This window comes from Oncorhynchus mykiss, chromosome 13 (assembly GCF_057628025.1).
Source record: "Oncorhynchus mykiss isolate SJ-2025 chromosome 13, ASM5762802v1, whole genome shotgun sequence".
Classification (NCBI taxonomy): domain Eukaryota; kingdom Metazoa; phylum Chordata; class Actinopteri; order Salmoniformes; family Salmonidae; genus Oncorhynchus; species Oncorhynchus mykiss.
Window position 1 is genome coordinate 44,272,853 of NC_143034.1, and position 19,562 is coordinate 44,292,414.

Here is a 19,562-nt window from a genome sequence, read left to right on the forward strand (position 1 = left end):
CTCCCAGGAATCCCATCTATAGGATGTTAACATAAATCTTCAACAATATTCCTACAGGAGAATTCCTTTGTCTTCAGAAAAGCAAAGGAACGGGAGATACCTCTCGTGTGACCAGCGCGTGACTGCTGCCAGACCTCTGACTCAATCCCCTTTCATTCGGCCCCACTTCACAGTAGAAGCCTCAAACAAGTTTCTAAAGACGGTTGCCATTAGTGGAAGCCTTAGGAAGTGCAAAATGACCAATATCCCAGTGTATCTTCGATAGGGACGGAGTTGAAAATTGACCAACCTCAGATTTCCCAATTCCTGGTTGGATTTTTCTCTCAGGTTTTCGCCTGCAATATGAGTTCTGTTTTACTCACAGACATCATTCAAACAGTTTTAGAAACATCAGTGTTTTTTCGATCCAAATAATACGCATATACTAGAAACTGGGACTGAGGAGCAGGCAGTTTACTCTGGGCACCTTATTCATCCAAGCTACTCAATACTGCCCCCCAGCCATAAGAAGTTATTATCGACCGTTCCACAGGAGCATGTTCATTAATTGTTTATGGTTAATTGAACCAGCATGGGAAGCAGTGTTTAAACCCTTTCCAATGAAGATCTGTGAAGTTATTTGGATTTTTACAAATTATCTTTGATAAACAGGGTCTTGAAAAAGGGCCTATTTTTTTTGTTGTTGTCGAGTTTACATCTACATTAGGCAACAAACGCAAAAAATCCTGCACCCCCTCAAAAAAATAATAATAATTCCACCGTCTGACTGTAGCCTACAATATATTTTCTATATTTGCAGGTTAGGGTCAGGGCATCAGATTTTAGCAATGGGTTATTAGCAGTTGCGGGCAGGTGAACAAACAGTTGACCCACACCTCATGGACTTCGTGTAAAACACCATTTGAACAAACCACTTGTTTAAGTGTCAAACCAAAATCAACAAAATCGTGATAACAGCATTTATTGTTTTTCCCTAATCAATTATAAATTCATTGGACAGGTACAGCCCTGCAAATCATTACAAGAATCTGGAACAAAATAAGAGGGAAGATAACCTCAGCTACAAATTTGGTGTGCTGACAAAAAAAAAAAAAGAGCTGTACAAAAAAAGTTATGCGAATAATAATAATAAACCGGGGCAAGATTTAGATGTAGTGTTTTGTAAATTATTTTGTAAACAATAGGCATACAATATAGGAAGTAACAAATGTTCCCTTGGAGACAATGAGTTGAACTGTAGACTGCAACACTGGCTGGCATGATTAGGCATTTACAGAACCCTAAAGCAATAATATACCCTCCTTGTCCAATAAATGTCATTAACACAATGTTTTAAAATAGCCACATACGACAGCATCTCTGCTCCATACATCCAACCTTTTGTCCTGTCCCTGCTTGTGTGTTTAGAGATAACGAGGTATAGAAAAAGGTCAATGTCCTTATTGTTCACCTCTCAGCCACCTATCCAATAAAAACAGAGCATGGTTGTAGTGGTCAGTCATTGTTCCCTATGATATTGCAACGTTACAGAATCATGAAACATGGCTGAATGACTGCAAGACAAAAAAGGGGCATAAGGAAATAAAAGGATAAATAAAAATAGAATATATATATATTTTTTAAAAGAAAGTGTGACAGCATTTCTAGCACAAAAGGCCAGTTGTTGCTATGGAAGAAAATGCAATTGTTTGATTTACAAAAGTACATCAAATAAATTAAAGATTCATTGCAGGACCGCAAGAAATTACATAATCAAACGATGCATTAGACACATGCACAGAGAAATGTACATATGTGTACGTCCACAATGGCACCCTATTCTTCTATGGGCCCTGGTCAAAAGTAGTGCACTTTATAGAGTGCCATTTGGGACGCACAGAATTTATTTGTAGACAACATTTTCCAGGACTAGGCACCCCCATTCCTCATAAAATACCATTGTGGTAGTGCCAGCACACCAGAAATGTCTAATGCTTTGGGTTTGTTATAGGTATATGGGTTATATTTAATCACATGATCACTTCCTTACATGGTTTCCAGGCTGTCTCAGTAACAGGGGAAGAAATATTCAGCCACTTTTATACACTTAACTTTAAATTTAAATAGTAAAGCAAAGATGCTAAACAGAGTGGTGAATTACTTAACAGATTCACTCTCAATTTCACCGTTAATACATTTCCTTAAAACAACCCCCCCCCCCCCCTCCCCCCCATGACCTACACATGATAACATCCAGGAGATAATGCTAATAAAATAAAAACTCCCCCGGCCCAAACCACCCCCCTCCCATAAGAGACCATGTCATCCAAACTTAGGGCATCCCAACCAAAGCCCCCCCTTCCCCTAACAGCCCATTGCTCAAGATGCATTCAACCCCACATCTGCATACGGTAGTAACCCCAACCAAATAAACACATCTCTTTAGAAAGCAAGTCAGTTTGTTTCAAAATGTCTTCCATGATCTTATGGGGTAGTTTAGTTTATTCAATGAATTAAATGGCTCAAAGTGCTAATCGGACTCTTTTAAGGAAAGAAAATAATTGAAGAGGAAGAAGAGGGGAGAAATATGAGGAAGGCCATTCCACAGCTGTCCAACAGCAACCTCTATTGGCCAAGGAATAGAGTCACTATGTTCTCCTCAAACTAACAAGGAAAACAATTTATACTCCCCCCACCCCAATTCCTCTACCTCACCTGGCAGTTCCCCAGAATGATTATAGCTGTTATTATACATGTATATATTGCTATAAATATATATGGCCCTTATTGAAAGAAAACATGAGTTTCACATTAACAAGAAAGTACCATAATCTCTATATAGCTAAGTGGAAAGTGTTCTCAGTAAAAGTGAGCTGGCAGCAGCCTCCATTATTTGTTGCACTCATCAACCAAGGTATAAAACACAAGAAATAACCACACAAAGCATCCTCTTTGTAGTTGCAAATTTACACCTCTAAAATGAGTGCTCACTGCACTATACAATTTCCTCCGTTTACACTTTTTCCTGAGTAATACTTATCCTTGTAACAGACAATATCATTATTTATTTTTTGCTATTTCAGTTCTGGGCTATTTCCTGCCACCATCATTGTTATTCTCATTATTATGCTAGCTACAATTGTAAAGTTGATTGCTAAAACCCTTAAGCTCATGGGAGAAAAAAAACAAGTTCATTGCTACTCTGTTTGCTTTTCAAAAAAAGGTACTTTTCATTCTAACGATTAACGAGCAGACCAAAAAGGACACAAGAAAAACAGACTAAATACATAGATATTTACTTAAAAAATATATCTTAAAAAATTGCATTTGAATAGTCCTTGAAGACCAGTCCTGGGGAGAGGGTTGAGGCATACACATAGCGGCAGTGTAATAATAATAATTAAAACTTCACTTAATAAAAATAAGAATAAAATAGGAGCACTAAATTTTTTTTAGAAAAAAAATAATAAAAAATGGACAAAACATGAAACTCCAACAGAATGCTGTCCCCTCCCAGGCCCTTATCTGTAGCTTTGGCTTGTTGGGGTTTTGGAACCTGTACTTACTGCCTCATTGACGTCGGCTAACAAACTAGTATACCCTGAGAATTCGGAGACTGGTGTCCTTATCCTGTGGTCCACCTCCCCGCAAGAGTCAGCGCCGTACGACAAGGCGCCACGGCCGGCCGACTTGAACTGGGATCCAAAGGCCTGGGCAAAGTTCTCGATCGTGTAGGAGCCCTTAGAGGGGTCCAGAGAAGCCAGGTTCTGCGAGTCCTTCTGGCTGCCCAGGTCAGATGGGTTGATCTGGTAGGAGGAGGGGGAAGAGGAGGAGTGTTGCTTCTCCATCTGGTCAGTGAGCTCCTGAGAAGGGGTAAGCTGCTGGTGGGTGGCAGGCTCCAGGCTGTTTAGGTGGAAGCTGTGCTGCGGAGAGGAGTCTGACAGCATCGCAAAGTGGGACTTTGGCACGGAGGAGGGCAGGGTGGGAGAGGCCACCGGCTGGCCGAAGCCACATTCCAGAGGGGACGTAGTGTACATGTGCTTGTCTGTAAAGAGTGGGTTGCGTTGGTGGGTGCTGGTGAAGGGCCCTGTAGCTGGGGGCCCGGGGTCCAGGGGGAAGCCTGTGTTGTGGCTGGTGCGTTCCAGGGCCTGCAGCAAGAAGCGGGAGTACTCGTGCATAATGACCGTCTTGTCTCCAGACGGGCTGGGAGAGTCTGCATCGTGGCTCAGGTCAGAGCCATCTGCTGAGACAGGGTGCAGCGACACGTGCTGGTCACTGAGGTCAAAGTGCACGTCGTGGTGTGAGCTGTCTGGTTTCTGGGTGTAGTGGTCCAGCAGGCTCTGCAGTACCTCGTCAGGGATCCCCGACCTGTCGTGCTTGTCCACGCCCATGGGGGAGGAGTCTAGCAGACTCAGGGGCGAGTCGCTGTCCATCACACCTGAGACCACCCCCTGGATAACCGACTGCTGGGACGACAGGTGACCAACGTTGACCTCATAATCGTTGGTGCTGCTTCCTGCCACCCCGGCCCCTGATGCTGCACTGTTGGCCGCGTTAAGGTAGCGTCTCTTCTTGAGGAACTGCATGGCATCATCATAGTTGCTGCTGGTGGGACCCGATTTGGCCTCAGAGCCCTGCATGAGGCCCATCCCGACCATCCCCACACCCTCACCCTGCTCCATAGTGCCCTGCTTGGCCTGCCCCAAGCCCCCCTGGTCCAGGGCCTTACGGTTGGCCTTCTTGAAGGCCATCTTAGGGGCTCTGCCTTGATGCTCGTGGTGCATACTGGGCCCTGGCGGAGTGGACGAGGACACAGTGTGATTCTCCACGCTGTAGTCATGGAGACTGTAGCCTCCCGACGGCGCCCCGTGGATGTGTGCTCCGCCCAGCCCTCCCGCTTCAGCCGGTCCCGCCGCTTTCTTCCTCTTGCGCTCCCCTCCCTCAGAGTTTTTGGACTTGCCCCTCTTCCGGCCCGAGGCCCCAGTGTTTCCCTGAGTGATTCCGTAGCTGCCCTGCCCCATGTCCTCACAGCCCAGGTCCAACATCCCGGGCTCCAGACCCTTCTTCATGGCTTCTCCACAGGTTCGCTTGTGCTTGAGTAATCGGTCTGTCCTAGAAAAAAACTGCAGGGCAGAGACCATAAGTAGGGTACAGATTGTAAACAGCAGAATGGGATAGACACAAAGACATTTCCATCCCGAGAAATATAACTTGTCAGGTCATGCCATAATGGAAGTGGGCATATTAGGATGCATTGTCCCCGAGGGGACATTTGTTTTGGCCATTCAAAAGTGCTGCTGCTTCCACAGGTTAAAAACAGACATGCATCATAACCACTCCCCTCCCAACCCACGTCAACCTATTTCAGTAGATTTTTCATGTGGAGGTCACTACCTGTTGGCAGGTCTCACATCTGTATGGCTTTTCTCCACTGTGGGTCCTCTTGTGTCTCTCCATGTGGTATTTCTGAATGAAGCGCATGTTACACTGGTCACAGCAAAAAGGCTTCTCTCCTGTCATGGGAAACATCACAGAAGATCTAAAGAAAAATAACCATCTACAAAACATAGGTTTGCTCATTGTGTCATCCAACTATTGGTGCACAAAGGTAATTGACTGTTTTCCTCTCACGCGTCATTAGTGTGCTTGACGTGTGTGTGGGATGTATGACACGCCACTCACCGCTGTGGATCTTCTCGTGCCGCTGTAGTAGGTACTTCTGGATGAAACTCATGTTACACTGGCTGCACCTGAACGGCCTCTCACCTAAGGCAACACCACAGCCACACAGTTATGGTTACTAAGTTAAATCCTCTGTGTCTGCCTAGTCTATTCAAAACTAATACTGCACTGGTTTAATTTCAAGGTTTCCTACAGTGACTTTGTGAAAAACTTGTTTTTCTAACCACACAATCTATTCCAAAAATTTCTGGAGATATTTTTGCTTTTATAATCTAGTAGAAAAACCAACCGAGACCACACCGAATGCTAGAAATGAACAGACATTTTGATCAGTGGCCTAGGTACCCGTGTGAATGAGGACCTCCCATAACAAACATCTCGTCTGTCTATTCAATTCAACACAAATACTGAACTTCTTTCGTTTGTGAAAGTGAAAAATGTTCCCTCAAGATATAATTTTTCATTAAAAAACAAACAGATTAAAAATTAGCCTAATAGATCAGTCAGTAGGGTCCTGGGTACCTGTGTGGATGAGGACATGTCTGCGCAGGTGGTATGAGCTCCTGAAGGATGCGCTGCAGTGCTCACAGATGTGGAGCTTCCCGTTGGGCCACAGGCTGCCTCCATCTGCATCCGGCATCATTGATTGCTTTTGGACAAAAGAAGGTCAATTCAACTAACAAATGCAATTTAATTTATTTAATGCATGATAGTTTCACTGAAGATTGAAACTAAGTTCAGGAAAAAAATATACTTTGATGTAATGGATCAATAAACTATTGAAAAATGAATTATATCTAAATCAAGATAACTTAGGATGCATATCAAACACATACAACTTGAATAGAATTGACAGTTCACATACCTTAGGCTCTCCACGTTTCCGCCGGGGCTTGCTCTCGTCACCATTTGACCTTCGACCTCTCTTTCCTGAGGACTCCTTTCCTAACCGACTCGGCAGCTGGATGACAAAAGGGAGGCGCACAGTGAGCAAGAAGACTTAATTAAATGAGCACTTGAGAGAATGGGAAGGGCCTAGTTCAGTCACATAGCCGACATATTGCATGTGTACACAAGACAAAAACAGACTCATGCAGCATTTAGTGAAAGCTCATTTCAGCCATTGCAGAAGGCTGCCTTGGGGAAGTGCCAGAAGGTAGAGTAATAAACCACATATTTATGGCTCCCCCTGTGCATCTCTCCAGACAGTTAAGCAGTCATTCAAATGGGAGAGCTGCTGTTAATTTAGGATGCATATCAAAATGGCCTATATAAAAGGGAATAGGGTGTCATTTGAGACACACTTAGAATCCCATAGAAAAGGCCTATGCTTATTAACTAGCAACTCAAGTGTAAATACAGACTCATTAATATTCAGCATGTTCACCCACTATGAAGAGCAATCTTCAAACAAAAGGGTCTGTGGTTTAGGAAAGGGACACTGGGACTTCAATTACACTTCCCAACACCATATGGATACTAAGAACATGGCTGTCTGAAATGGCATCCTATTTCCTATATAGTGCACTAATTTTGACCAACGGCCTATGGGCCCTGGTCAAAAGTCAGACACAGCCTATGAGTGTGGATGGGTGCATGTGAAAGACGACGGAGCTCTCAAATATCAACCAATCATTGTATTAGATCAGGGGAAAGGCTAGCCAAAACAAACCCGTCTCATTTCCGCAACCAAACGAGCGCAGGATCAGTGGGCTCAAAATGTCTGCAAGCTCACATGCATGTCATTATCCTGAAAATAATAGCACCATTTGGGCTGCTCCGACTGCACTCCAAATGAAACTACTCATAACTTTAGCAGGGAATCGGCTTTTTGAGTGGAGAAAAATGATAGTCTCCTCAGTAATATAATCATACATGTGTATAGATAACACAGTTAAATAAAAGGTTAAATAAAAACATCTCAAAGTTAATGTAATGTATTCTCTAAGATGTCCTTGGATAAACTAATAAACCATATTTAGTGAGCAGGAAATGATATGTCTAGCTTTTCAATGAGCATGCCAAGTGCTGCCTAGTAAACCTCTGGAGTCTGGCTATTGTTAGGCAGAGAGAGAGCATGTGTGTGTAAAGACAATGTGTGAGTGCAAGCTCAAACAAGACGACCGTGTCCTTGCCAAGACATTTCCATTCACACGGAGAGGCACAATCTCAATCGTTTTGGGAGGGACATATTTTGCATTTGATGCCTTATATTTAGGTCACCATTACTAAATACTCCCTCTCCGCTGCCCCCACCCTTTCACACATTCCCTCAATCCATCAGTCTTTGGTGAGATTGGCCATGTTACAAGCCCACACCCCAAAAGACAGGTGGATATCTGATCAACCAAACCTCCGGAGTAATTATTATATATATTTTTTTTTACTAATTGTAATGCTGCAGTAAATTAGACATTTCAATAGAGAACATTTTCCTTTATTTTTTAACACAACAAAAGAGGGAAATTTGGTGTGGGTCAAGGCCAGACACCATAGGCTGAAATTATATTTTTGCATTTACCTATCAATTTTGAGATTTTGTTGGTATTTTGGGCCATTTAATATTATTATTTTTTCAGAAATGTACATGTCAAACTAAACTCAGCAAAAAAAGAAATGTTCCTTTATCAGGATCCTGACTTTCAAAGATAATAGGATTTTTATGAATTAACTTCAGATATTCATTGTAAAGGATTTAAACACTGTTTCCCATGCTTGTTCAATGAACCATAGACAATTAATGAACCTGTGGAACGGTCGTTAAAACACTAACAGCTTACAGACGGTAGGCAATTAAGGTCACAGTTATGAAAACTTAGGACACTAAAGAGGCCTTGCTACTGACTCTGAAAAACACCCAAAGAAAGATGCCCAGGGTACCTGCTAAACTGTGTGAATGTGCCTTGGGCATGCTGCAAGGAGGCATGAGGATTGCAGATGTGGCCAGGGCAATAAATTGCAATGTCCGTACAGTGAGACACCTAAGACAGAGCTACAGGGAGACAGGACGGCCACTGATCATCCTTGCAGTGGCAGACCACGTGAAACAACACCTGAACAGGATTGGTTCATCCGAACATCACACCTGCGGGACAGGTACAGGATGGCAACAACAACTGCCCGAGTTACACCTGGAATGCACAATCCCTCCATCAGCACTCAGACTGTCCGCAATAGGCTGAGAGAGGCTGGACTGGGTGCTTGTAGGCCTGTTAGGTAGGTCCTCACCAGACATCACCGGCAACAACATCGCCTACGGGCAAAAACCCACCGTCACTGGACCGGCAAAAAGTGAGTCGCGGTTTTGTCTCACCAGAAGTGATGGTCGGATTCGCATTTATCGTCGAAGAAATGCGCGTTACACCGAGGCCTGTACTCTGGAGCGGGATCGATTTGGAGGCGGAGGGTCCGTCATGGTCTGGGCCGGTGTGTCACAGCATCATCGGACTGAGCTTGTTGTCATTGCAGGCAATCTCAAAGCTGTGTGTTACAGGGAAGACATCCTCCTCCCTCATGTGGTACCCTTCCTGCAGGCTCATCCTGACATGACCCTCCAGCATGACAATGCCACCAGCCATACTGCTCGATCCGTGCATGATTTCCTGCAAGACAAAAATGTCAGTGTTCTGCCATGGCCAGTGAAGAGCCCGGATCTCAATCCCACGGAGCACGTCTGGGACCTGTTGGATCAGATGGTGAGGGCTAGGGCCATTCCCTCCAGAAATGTCCGGGAACTTGCAGATGCCTTGGTAGAAGAGTGGGGTAACATCTCACAGCAAGAACTGGCAAATCTGGTACAGTCCATGAGATGCACTGCAGTACATAATGCAGCTGGTGGCCACACTAGATACTGTTACTTTTGACCCCCCCCCCCCCCCTTTTGTCTGCTGTTGAATCTTGTTATGTTCATACAAATATTTACACGTTAAGTTTGCTGAAAATAAACGCAGTTGACAGTGAGAGGACATTTCTTTTTTTGCTGAATTTAGATAAATGTATATTTTCTTTAGTTTATCATACTAGTCATCAACATAATTCATTTTAACCACTTTAAAATGCACATACAATCATTTCAAAGCTCACTACATTGAATTACACAATTTAAAAGTACATTTCATAGAGAATGTTACAAACGGGTCTATTTAGTAACTTACTTTGGAGATGGTGATTGGGTCTATATAGGCGTTTGACAGCCTAATTTCACTGTACTTTTCTTCAACAGCCATTTACTGAAAGTCAGACCCTTCCCACACACCAACCAACTCATTTCCTCAGCTTCAGAAGCATCTGGCTTCACCAAATTCTGTATGGTTATGCTTAGGTAGACTTGCCGAGAGGAAATTGAGGATATCTTGTCAATTTTTTCTTCTGGGTAAGATCTTGTTGGGAAACATTTGCCAAAAAAGTGTTTTACCTACATCTATGTCTTTAGTATTTTACAGATAGAAAGATGAAAAAAGTATTTACCCACAATTTGCTCTGGACAAGTCCGGTCGTGGAGTGTTGGAGTGAAACCAAAATATTTAGGCTGACTTCATCCAGTGTCCAGAAAAATGGATTTGCGTGATATGCAATCATGTGCATATTTAATGATATATTGCCCAATTTGCATATTTAAATAAAATATGTATGACAATGTGTAATACCAAAAAGTCATTTGTCTACATACAACCGGTAAAGGTTGATGGTGATACAAATAAGATTTTTTTATTTATTTTTTAAATCCCTATTATGGTGTGGTGCCTTGCCTTGAATTCTCTGGTTTAAAGAACATTACAGTCTGGTTCCCCAGACACAGATTAAGTTTAGTCCTGGACTAAAAAGCTATTTCAATGGAGAATCTCTGTTGAGAAGGCTTTTTAATCCACAACTAGGCTTTGTGTGTGTGGGAAACCAGCCGTCTAAGTATTGATGTGTCAGAAGGCCTTACGTTGCCTAGGCTAAGGTCATGCACCAGCAGATTCTGGTGGTTGCCCATGGACACCTCCAGGAGCTCTGTGCTCTTCCCCGGGCCTCCAGGGTACAGCGGCTGACGGTAGTCATGTTCTGTCATCTTCTCCTGCTTGATGTCCATGGCATGGACATAGTCCCCCACCCCGCCATACTCCACCAGGCCGCCCACCCCAGCCATGCTGCAGTCTGGAGAGTCCCGCTCCTTCTTCAGGATCATCTCGTGAGGGCCTGGCAGGTCCTGCATAACAGACTGGGTGGCCAGCCGGGTGAAGCTGGTCACTGGGGGCAGGTGACTGAACATGATCATGCCAGGGGAGAAGTTGGAGTCCATGCTCCCATTGGAGCGCAGGAAGTCATTACCTAGTTTGTCTTGAATGATGCTCATGATGAACTTGGTGGTGGGCAGGTTCAACTAAAGGGAGCCAACCGGAACCATCCTGGGAAAGAAAGAGCAGATGCTGAAGTACAATGCAACTTTATTGTCCATAAGTTATAGCGAACGGAAATGTGTATTCTGCTCTAAAAATGTGTTTCTCCCCTCAGATAGCATATGTCGCACAGACACAGCTGAGAGGAGAGCAGGGTGAAGCTGCAGTGCAGCACTCCTGGATGAGTGGAAAAGAAACATTAACATCTGGGTGGCCTTTCCATCAGTGATATATGATGGTTTGTTTTTGGTTTACATGTGCTGCTGACACCAACTCACATGAAATAAATTAACTGTCCAGACAGACATTGACTGGATGGGCAGCATTGTTACAATGGGCTGTCCCTGAGGAATCAGTTTCATGCACTCTGATCTCCCCATCAAGTGCTTAGCCAGATTAATAATAAGGGTTTGTGGGTCAACAACAAACAGCCACGGTCTGGAGTCTGACTTGTGTGAATTATGGTACCCTAAAAACAGGCTATTTTTTTTTAGAAAGTCTTCAGTCAACCTCAGATGTAGCTGAATTAACCTGGGTAAAAGGTATAGCCTATAATATGTTAAACCCTGACGTCCTATGAGAGAGCGGAATAAACCTGAAGCAGCGTGTTAATCTGTCATCCTATTTGAGGACTAGGCTAATTAACTAAAAAAGGCAACAGCCCAGTTAGGTTATAGAGGTAAAGGGAAGGTCCATTTCTGTATTTTAATCTGTGACTACAGGTCGTCATCATCATAGGACACCCATCAAACATGGGCTTTAAAGTTAAAGAACCAAGCAAGAGTAGCCAGTACTAGCCACTGAAATACTATCAAGAAACAAAATAAAACTGATAACATGGGTATACTGCAAAACGTTGGCTGTTTAATATACGTGTCTATAGCTACAGGAAGATTAGGTTGATCTCACAAAATTAACACTTTTCTAAGTTACCATCATAACACGACATTTGAGATGACTGAGGTTAGGCATGTCTCAGCTGCTGTGCTATTTTACAAATGTAACGAGGAATGACAGAGGATTCCAAAAGGCAAAATCAAAATGGAGATTTTGGAATAAGAAGAACAACATCATCCAAACCAGTGCATCACCTTGAGGAAGATATCAGTGGCACTGATAGCTTAACTCGGTGAAATAGCGATAACAAAATATAAGCAGCAATTTCATAATTTAACATTGTCCAGACTACCATTACCTAGCCAGTTTCTTGTATTCAATTGAATTACTTTACAATAGTGTGTTTTCATTCACAAAACACAGTTAATTTGAATAGCTTCAGATTTCACGTGTAACTTAATCGTGTCTCTGAACTTCATTGTCTCCACCAGCATACCTAGCCTAGCTCGATTGCAATTGCATTGGATGAAACTTGCTAGCATGCTGATACCAAATAAAGCTAACAGCTAGCTAACAGATGCATATGTAACATGCTACAGTAAAATGGTATGTATTGTAAGAAAGCGTTAGTTGAAAATTAAAACGAATTCAGTGGTAAAAAAAAATCAGAAAGTAATGACGTAGGCGCCAAATCGGTTCCCAGTGCTAAACTGTGATTTATTCATCGAGTGTCACTCACTTGGGCTAGAAAGACCGCTAGCTAGCTACTGCTAACGTCTGGCTAGCCACCAAGCAATTAGCCATTTGGCTAACCAGCCTGCCAGGGCCTTTGTGATGCAGGATCATGCAATAATGAGCTAATATGGCCATCAGCAGAGAACAGTAATACTCTGTAAAAATTACATTAAGATCATAGAATGAATTTAATTTTACAACAAACATGTGAGGATCTGCCGTTCTCGCCTGACGTAGTCCTACATCGATTCCAAGGTATGGAATTAATTCTAAAATCATTTTGATTGACAAACTTGCGAGTCGGCGTATGCACGCGCAAGAGATTTTAGACAACACGGTGTGTCGTCATTCGTCAACATATTGTGAGCGCTTCGTTTTCATTTTCCGGTTCTGAAATACATAATACCTGGCTAACTAATTAAACCAGTTGATATAAACTACTTGAACCTCTAACAGGTGAGGACTGAAATAAACCATATCTGAGCATACGTGCGACGTACCCATAACAAATGGCCCATGCAACTCAAGCGAACAATTGATGATGCTCGGCTCCAGCAACGGTATGCTATCTAGCTTTGCGCTTTGTTGTCTGTCCCACACTCTTGCCTGAGTTTCACATATTTAAACTCGCCCAAAATATATATTTCCTTTTTTCTTACCAATACATGACCACCAATAGCTCTTTCGGCTGGTTTATTTCACCTTTGGTCGTCCGTTTCAATCTTTAGAGCCCAAACATTGTTCTCCCGCAGTGGCTGTATTCCTTCATTTTGTCTCAGCGCGGTGAATTATGGGTATAGCGGACGGGTCCTGCGAAGAGTCACAGACAGACTCTTGATCCGGGAGCACTGGACCGGGAATTAACACGCAGTGCGGGGACATATGCGTTAACATTTTGAACGACACTGTTGCCTACGTACACCAAATTCAACAGAAATATAAGTGTAATTTGCATAACTGAAGGTGCTGTGCCATTTCATACATGTTATGTGTGTTAGCATAATTGATAGGTCTAATGCCTTTTAACTACCTAAACCAGACTAATAATCAGATTAAATTTAGAATACAAAAATGGAATGTTATGAAAACTCTATTATCAGTTTATAAAAGGGTGTGTGATTGGTTGTAGTTGCCTATGTGTAAATCAAATATGCAAGACACTGAAATAATAATGTGCAATGTTCCAGGATACCCATTGATTCTTGTAGAATATTACATGCCTTGGGAATTTAGTACAACTGTCTATCATAAACCAAAATCTTAGGTTGCATTACTCCATTCGTTGTTTATCCTATGTTATACCAAACAAAATGGTAGGGTCAGGCTTTTGAAATTACAGATTGGGAATGTAACATTTAGGGTAGACTATGCATCCACAATATCTAATGAGTTATTTCCTGAAACCTACGTAAAAATAAGTCTGACAGTGTGAATAATGGTTTCTTAAAACTATGTTCCAGCCTTGAGGATATTTTGCCTCCCTCATTGTGTACACGTTTCAAAACTGTGACTGTCCCCCTGGGTCCCAATTACTGAAGAAATAGGACACCTCACCAGCTCTTTAAAGTGTACATTGACAGAGCTATGCTATTCAATGATACTGTGCTGCATGAATATTGTGGCATATATAGCACAAAGTAAATACATTCCTGAAATAGCTTCGGACTAATTAATCACAATGGTAAAGTCTCCTGTGAAGAGAGCGACCCTTAAAAACAAGTAAAATAAAATAAGAAAAGAGAATGAGAGAGGGAACAAGAATAGCCTACTAACAACAAACGTCGAACGAGCCAAGGGAGACATTCTCTGAAGTGATGCAGAATCTCTGAATTGGATATGAATAAGGGCCACATTCATTCACATGTGTGAATGAATGTGTATATATCTAACCACCACTCATCAGACTTTATCCCCCGTTTCCTCTGGTCTCAGCTGCACTCCTAATTGCCTGTGTTAACAACCCAATTAATTCAGAGGAGAGCATCATTGAAATGGAGACGGTATGAGTTAATGCAGAGGGTCAGTGGGCTGCCTTTTCATGTGTGCCCCACTGCCCTCCCCCGTCTTCTTAATATATTCCTGATAACAACCCATAAATGCTGACAGCAGCTGTATATGTCAAATCACTTCTCATTTCAAAGCGTTTAAATATGCATTAGGACTTCTCTAATCATCAAATTCAGCAGTGTGACACAATGCTAGGCTGGGGTGCATATGGCAGCTGTGCAGAGAGCTATGGGATGATCAGAGAATAGATGGTGAGAATGTACATTTATACGTAGGCCATAGATTAAACATTCCTCTCCATTAAACAGAAAATTCATCATTCATGCATAGCAAGACACCTCTTTAACAGTATTAACATACGCTACGACCACATACTGATAGACATACTCTCTCTCACACACACACACACACACACACACACACACACACACACACACACACACACACACAGGACCACAATCTTTGAAAAAAGGGTTCCAAAAGGGTCCTTTGGCTGTCCCCATATGGGAACCCTTTTTGGCTCCAGGTAGAACCCTCAGTGGAGAGGGTCCTACATGGAACCCAAAAGGGTTATCAGTGGTGTAAAGTATTTAAGTAAAAATACTTTAAACTACTACATAAGTATTTTTTTGGCGATACCTTACCTTGGGTGTTCCTTACCTTACTATTCATGTTTTTGACTACTTTTACTTTTATCTTGTACTCCATACATTTTCCTTTACACCCAAAAGTACTCGTTACATTTTGAATGCTTAGCAGGACAGAAATATGGTCCATTTCACGCACTTATCAACAGAACATCCCTGGTCATCCCTACTGCCTCTGATCTGGTGGGCTCACTAAACACACATTTCATTTGTAAAATATGTCTGAATGTTGGAGTGTTACTCTGGCTATCCTTACATTTAAAAAACAATAACATTTTGCTGTCTGGTTTGCTTAATATAAGGAATTTGAAATTATTTATACTTTTACTTTTGATATTTTTAGTAATTACATTTATTTTTGATTCTAAAGTATATTTTAAACCAAAAACTTTTAGACTTAAACTCAGGTAGAATTTTTTAAAATGTTCTAATGAGGTAGCTTTTCTTTTACTCAAGTATGACAATTCTGTACTTTTTCATACACTGAAGGTCATACCTGGAACCAAAAAAGGGTTCTTCAAAGGGTTATTTTATGGGGACAGGCAAAGAACCCTTTCAGGTTCTAACACCTTCTTTTCGAATAGTTTAGTTGCAGGGATTTTATCATTGTATTGTCAGTTCGAGTGTAGATAAAGATCAGCTTTCCATCACTGTCTCCTTCCAGCCCAGCGGTTAAGTTAAGGTTGTGGATGGGGCAGAAAGGCATCAGAGGCTTCCCCACCACTGCACCCCCAGGTAAACCAATCCTCTCTCTGTGCAGAGGAGACTGTGGAGAGAGCTAGTCTGTACACTGCAAGCTGTTCTTGACTACCAAGGATGAACAGGTCTGTAGGGTGGCCTAGTCCCCCCAAGTGACTCTTTACACTATATGCAAGGATTTCCTTTGTGTTGTCTTAGATTTCATTCTTTGTGTTGCTCTTGACATCCCCCATTCTGTCACACCTCTATGAAGCAGAGTTTCAGTTGTCTTTACATTCTGTAGATCTAACTGCTGATTGGAGGTTAACTTTACAGTAACACTATTGGTCAACAACTCAGATTTTGAATCCAAACAACTCAGATGTTATAAAGGGGTCTTGGATTCATTGTCTCCTTTTCTTTGTTCCTGATCTGCGCTTTTGAGATACACTCTTCTCTCTTTCCTTCCCAAGGACTCTTGGGTGCATGGCCTTTCAGGCAATGACTTCTCTCTCTCTCGCTCTCTCTCCCCCTCTCTGATCATGCCTAGAATAATGCCTTGTAATGGTTGTTAATGCTTTGTAACTTAATTAAGCTTTATGTATTGTAAAATGTATCGTTCATTTTACAATGATATTAAATCTATTTGCCTTTAGAATTACATTCTCAGACCTTTCTATTACTGTAACTCATCAATAGTCTCTTGCACATTGCTAAATCATCTTAATGGAGTCAGATATTCAGTTTAATAGACTTTGTTAACATACAAATAACGTAGTTCTATCACTTATATATACACAGTTGAAGTCGGAAGTTTACATACACCTTAGCCAAATACATTTAAACTCCGTTTTTCACAATTCCTGACATTTAATTTTTGAATTTTTAAAATTATTATTATTTTTTTGATTTTTCCTTTATTTAACTAGGCAAGTCAGTTAAGAACAAATTCTTAGTTTAAATGACGGCCTAGGAACAGTGGCTTAACTGCCTTGTTCAGAGGCAGAACGACAGATTTGTACCTTGTCAGCTCGGGACATTTAATCCTAAAAAAAAATCCCTGTCTTAGGGCAAGTTAGGATCACCACTTTATTTTAAGAATGCGAAATGTCAGAATAATAGTAGAGAGAATGCTTTATTTCAGCTTTTATTTCTTTCATCACATTCCCAGTGGGTCAGAAATCTACATACACTCAATTTTAGTATTTGGTAGCATTGCCTTTCAATTGTTTAATTTGGGTCAAATGTTTCGGGTAGCCTTCCACAAACTTCCCACAATAAGTTGGGTCAATTTTGGCCCATTCCTCCTGACAGAGCTGGTGTAACTGAGTCAGGTTTGTAAGGCCTCCTTGCTCTCACGCGCTTTTTCCGTTCTGCACATACATTTTTCTATAGGATTGAGTTCAGGGCTGTCACGACTCCTATCGAAGGTGGCTCCCCTTCCTGTTCGGGTGGCGTTCGGCGGTCGTCGTCACCGGCTTACTAGCTGCCACTGATCCCTTTTCCCCCTTTTCTGTTTATTGGTTGCACCTGTGTTTAGTTTAGGCTAATTGGTTGGGCTTTATTTACCAGCCGTCCCGGCTGCTGGTTGTGCGGGATTATTTCAGTGTACATGGCTGTATGTCACGGTTGTCCGTGTGTTTGGATTTTTGCTGGACTGTTTAAGTCCCCTGTGTTTGGGGCATTTGTTTGGGTTGGGGTCTGTTCACCGTTGTGGTGCATTAAAAAGTAGCGCTACCCTTAACTCTCTGCTTCCTGCGCCTGACTACAAGGGCTTTGTGATGGCCACCCCAATACTTTGCCTTTGTTGTCCTTAAGCCATTTCCCCACAACTTTGGAAGTATGCTTGGGGTCATTGTCCATTTGGAAGACTTATTTGCTTTAACTTCCTGACTGATGTCTTGAGATGTTGCTTCATTATATCCACATAATTTTCCTCCTTCATGATGCCATCTATTTTGTGAAGTGCACCAGTTCCACCTGCAGCAAAGCACCCCCACAATGTGATGCTGCCACCTCCGTGCTTCACGGTTGGGATGGTGTTCTTTGGCTTGCAGGCATCCCCCTTTTTCCTCCAAACATAACAATGGTCATTATGGCCAAACAGTTCTATTTTTGTTTCATCAGACCAGAGGACATTTCTCCAAAAAGTACGATCTTTGTCCCTATGTGCAGTTGCAAACCGTGGTCTGGCTTTTTTATGGCGGTTTTGGAGCAGTGGCTTCTTCCTTGCTGAGCGGCCTTTCAGGTTATGTTAATATAGGATTCGTTTTACTGTGGATATAGATACTTTTGAACCTGTTTCCTCCAGCATCTTCACAAGGTCCTTTGCTGTTGTTCTGGGATTGATTTGCACTTTTCGCACCAAAGTACGTTCATCTCTAGGAGACAGAACGCGTCTCCTTCCTGAGCGGTATGACGGCTGCGTGGTCCCATGGTATTTATACTTGCGTACTATTGTTTGTACAGATGAACGTGGTACCTTCAGGCGTTTGGAATTTGCTCCCAAGGATGAACCAGACTTGTGGAGGTCTACAATTTTTTTCTGAGATCTTGGCTGATTTCTTTTAATTTTCCCATGATGTCAAGCAAAGAGGCACTGAGTTTGAAGGTAGGCCTTGAAATACATCCACAGGTACACCTCCAATTGACTCAAATGATGACAATTAGCCTATTAGAAACTTCTAAAGCCATGACATCATTTTCTGGAATTTTCCAAGCTGTTTAAAGGCACAGTCAACTTAATGTATGTAAACTTCTGACCCACTGGAATTGTGATACAGTGAATTATAAGTGAAATAATCTGTCTGCAAACAATTGTTGGAAAAATTACTTGTGTCATGCACAAAGTAGATGTCCTAACCAACTTGCCAAAACTATAGTTTGTTAATTAACAATACATTTTTGGGGTGGTTGAAAATAGTTTTAATGACTCCAACCTAAGTGTATGTAAACTTCCGACTTCAACTGTAATATCATATGATAAGTATTACCCCACTATAGGTTCGACTAGGACAGCAGGAAAACAAATCTTACACAATCTAAGTCCCAAATGACACCCTATTCTCTTTATAGTACATTACTTCTGACCAGAGCACTAGTGCACTAAATATGGAATAGGGTGCCATTTTGGGACTCAGACATCATTACCTCAACTGGTATTTAAGGCAACTTGCTGGGTCACTTGACAAACTGCTCATAGATGGTTATCAATTCTCTTTACTCATCTATAATTCAGGGCATTGCATTACTATGTCTTTCCTCTGTCTCCCTTCCTCTGTTCCTTTGTCTCTCCTCCCCCCAGATCCACCCAACACGAGAGACCATCCGCACAAAATAGAATTTCTGAATATCACATTACATTCTTTGTCTATTATTGGAAGCCAAGGAGAGAGGGATGATTGACAGGCCAGGCTGAGTGGCTGGCCTTGATTTGCAAAACTAAGCTCCTCATTGAGGGAAAGCCCTGCCAGTCAAACAACAAGATAGGAAATCTCAACATGGCTGTTAAGACATTTTGAAAGGCTTTGATATTTTTGTGTTGATATTTCAGAAATTATGATTGCGTTGACGATTTAAAAAATAATATGTTCAAGTATTTCATCATTAACCATTT

General features: G+C 42.0%; 1 protein-coding gene across 4 annotated transcripts; it reads right to left on the reverse strand.

The window, feature by feature from the left end:
- Positions 1-945: 945 nt before the first annotated feature.
- Positions 946-13,464, reverse strand: LOC110486204 (zinc finger protein 281). 4 transcript variants are annotated; one of them, XM_021557630.3, is made up of 7 exons: positions 13,274-13,464; positions 10,592-11,051; positions 6,527-6,622; positions 6,184-6,310; positions 5,662-5,745; positions 5,374-5,492; positions 946-5,102 (listed from the first exon to the last, which is right to left on the reverse strand). In XM_021557630.3, exons 2-7 carry the CDS (start codon positions 10,997-10,999, stop codon positions 3,501-3,503), a joined length of 2,436 nt encoding a protein of 811 aa, XP_021413305.3. In that variant the 5' UTR covers positions 11,000-11,051; positions 13,274-13,464; the 3' UTR covers positions 946-3,500. The 4 variants fall into 4 exon arrangements, with proteins under 4 accessions (XP_021413305.3, XP_090052403.1, XP_021413306.3 ...); XM_090196277.1 differs by having other exon boundaries at positions 10,975-11,051; positions 13,274-13,419; XM_021557631.3 differs by having other exon boundaries at positions 13,317-13,413.
- Positions 13,465-19,562: the final 6,098 nt, after the last annotated feature.

Coding starts and splice junctions, on each gene's coding strand:
- LOC110486204 (XM_021557630.3), bottom strand. CDS start 10,999: ATGAGCATCATTCAAGACAAACTAGGTAATGACTTCCTGCGCTCCAAT. Junction 5,746..6,183: donor ACATGTCCTCATCCACACAG/GTACCCAGGACC, acceptor GTGTTGCCTTAG/GTGAGAGGCCGTTCAGGTGC. Junction 5,493..5,661: donor GCACGAGAAGATCCACAGCG/GTGAGTGGCGTG, acceptor TTCCCATGACAG/GAGAGAAGCCTTTTTGCTGT.